Here is a 3,009-nt window from a genome sequence, read left to right as displayed (position 1 = left end):
GGATTGTGCCCTGCGATCTTTATATTATAACACTGGAAGGAAAAAGGCTCACCTCCAATAATGCAATATATTGACAGCCTTTCTGCATTTGAACAAGTGGAGTAGGGACGCCACCTTCATAGGGATACTCTTTAGTCTGTTTTGTTGAAACTGATGTATGATTACTAGTAAGTTATATTTCCATATGCCCACTCTCCATATGTATCCATTCATAGTATGAATACATACAACGTTGTGAAAGTCTGTGCTTCTTTTCTTGTGTGGGGGCTTGAAATGGCAATGAAAAAAGAATGAACTAATGCATTCCCTCCCACTGGTAACGACAGGAGGGAGTCAATGCATCCCGGCTCCAAGGCTGCTGAGGGTCCGCGATGGCCTGGGGGAGGGGGAGGGGCACATGTTGAGGGACGGGGCGTCCCACCTGACAGGCCAAATGGCCGCGCTCCTGGGAGAGGCCAGACGATGCCTGGCGATCTCTCTCTCGGTCTGCCTCTGCACTGCAGATGTATATGGATGTGTATATATGCAGTATATACACACACATACACGCGCACCTATAGCCTTACAAGAAAAATCTCTTTACTCACAGCCCTGTAAAGCTAATGGCTATGCAAGAACAAAGCACCCCAAAATATTTCACCTGACAGGGAACAATATAAGGTTGCTGGGCAGTCAATTCCCCCCCCCCCTCCCAGCTATTTATGAGGACTGCAGCCGAGTTTGGAAGGAGGAGCAAATGCTGAGCGGGGTGGGGGGGCAGCTGATGTCAGTGCCCCTGCTGCTGAGGACGCCTAGGCGTTTTGGCCAGCAAACCCTGACTCCACTGACCCAGGAGGGGAGCTCTCCCAGCATATCCATTAGCTCATCTCAGGCAAGCTTCCTTTTCCCCTGATTCATTTATTGATTTGTAGTACAAGGAAATCCCCAGGTGATTTACCTATATCTATGCCAATTACATGTAAAATATTAATATTAATATCACATTTGTAGTACAATTTAAAAACCATTCCAAATCCGATGATGATGATGATGATGATGATGATGATGATACACATATCCATACAGGAGCAGTCAAATGGAGCAGCATGATTAATTTAATTACAAGCCAAGGAAACCCGGGGTGAACAAGAACCTTTCAGGAGGCATTTGAAAGATGTTCTGCCTTCTGAACTGTAAGGAGAGTTTCTGAGAGGGTGGGTGCCGCTACTGAGAAGCCCTGCCTTTGAGGTATTATCCAGGGATATTCCACTTATTTTGGAATGATCAGCAAAGCTCCCTCTGATGATCTTAAAGCTTTGTTGGTTATATAAGGGAAGGTGGTCTTCTAGATGTCCTGGTCCCAAGTTGTTTAGGGATTCATATGGCAATATCCTGACCAGAGGGGTTCTGGAGGATTCCCTAGAGGCTGCGTAGGGGCATTTAGGGGTCTTCTCTGCCCCTCCAAGGTTGGACCTTTCTCTCTGCCTCTGAGCCCTCCCAGGGACCATAGGATTGTAGCTAGGATGTCAATATCTCAACCCACCCACCTCCTGCCAGCCATCAAGCTCTCTGAAAAAGTAGGGCAACTGCCCAGTAAAAGACTTGTCTGCAAGCAGCCCCAGTGTGGCCTCCATTATAGTGTGGCCTAAGTCTGGCCAGTACAAGGCAACTTAATGCATTCTTGTGGGGGGTAGAGAGGACTGCCCCTATGAATAGGCCTCCCTAAACCGCCCCCTCTTTCTGTTTTCCAGGCAGTGGGCAGATCCAGCTGTGGCAATTTCTGCTGGAACTGCTTTCGGACCGAGCCAACCTCAACTGCATTGCCTGGGAGGGCACCAACGGCGAGTTCAAGCTCCTGGACCCTGACGAGGTGGCGCGGCGCTGGGGTGAGCGCAAGAGCAAGCCCAACATGAACTATGACAAGCTGAGCCGGGCGCTGCGCTATTACTATGACAAGAACATCATGACCAAAGTGCACGGCAAGCGCTATGCCTACAAGTTTGACTTCCAGGGCCTGGCTCAGGTCTGCCAGCCAGCCACACCTGACCATGCCCTCTACAAATTCCAGGCCCCACTGCCTTTCGCCGGCATCTCCAAACTCAACATTATGGCTTCAGGCGTGACCCCAACCAGCTTCTCTTACTGGCCGGGCTCTACCCCCACCCTGTACCCCAGCCATGGCCTGCAGCCTTCCGCACCCTTTGGCGCCATGGCAACCTCCCACATCAACAACATGAACAGCCACTACCACTAGGCCTCCATGGCTGCCGGTGGATGGGAGGTGGGGGTTGGTCCTCAGATTTCCCCTTAAGGCATTTCCAATGTAAGCAAGACAATTCGGGAGGGACGGTTCATTGGTTCAGGGCTGGATCTCAGCAAAGGGGCTGCAGGCATTTTCTGGGCCATGGTCCTGCCCTACTGAATACAGAGCCTGTATTCTATAGAAAACCATGCCTTTCCCCATTTAAGGAAAAAAATATCTCACCTAATATATTGGAAAAACGGTGGGATTTTCTCATATTTGCTACCCTGAGAACTCTAGTCATGCATAAGAACTAAGAGCAGCAAGACAAGACAGCCACACAGTCCCCTTCCACACTTATGCACAGTCCCCAAACACTTTCCCCCCAGTCCTGCTCAATCCCAGGGGTTTCTTTGGAGCTGGCTGCTTTTTTGGTATCACTTTCACCCCATGGCTGCAGCACCCAGTGCAGTGCAGTTCATTAATTTTCGACTCTGGACTTAACTGTCTCGCAACTGAGAAAAACACCCCTCCTTATAAGGTGGCCATGTGGATCACCCTACTTTGAAATGGGGCAGACCAGTCTTGCTGGGGTTGGCAACCCTCCTGCTCATTCTGCTGAGCAGGGCCTGCGGCATTGGCCCCAAAGTCTTGTCCTGATTGTACCACTGACATCACCTTTTCTGGATTAGGTAATCAGGGCTGGCCCTAATATTAGGCAGAGTGAACTGGCCACTTTAGGCAGCAAATTATTAGTGATTAATTTATTGTTATTGTGTATCCACTGC

The 3,009-nt window shown here is 49.7% G+C and overlaps 1 protein-coding gene across 1 annotated transcript in view; it reads left to right on the top strand.

Annotated features, from left to right (window-relative positions):
• Positions 1-2,233, top strand: part of FEV (FEV transcription factor, ETS family member) — an 11,528-nt gene extending 9,295 nt beyond the window's left edge. The window contains exon 3 of the mRNA XM_044438425.1: positions 1,731-2,233. Coding sequence (XP_044294360.1) covers positions 1,731-2,233 — 503 coding nt within the window. The remainder of the gene's footprint in view (positions 1-1,730) is intronic.
• The last annotated feature ends 776 nt before the right edge of the window (positions 2,234-3,009 follow it).

Source organism: Varanus komodoensis, unplaced genomic scaffold, assembly GCF_004798865.1.
Source record: "Varanus komodoensis strain SLA01 unplaced genomic scaffold, ASM479886v1 scaffold32, whole genome shotgun sequence".
Taxonomy (NCBI): Eukaryota; Metazoa; Chordata; class Lepidosauria; order Squamata; family Varanidae; genus Varanus; species Varanus komodoensis.
The sequence above is the reverse complement of the archived record's forward strand: the minus strand, read 5'-3'. Positions and strand labels throughout refer to the sequence as shown.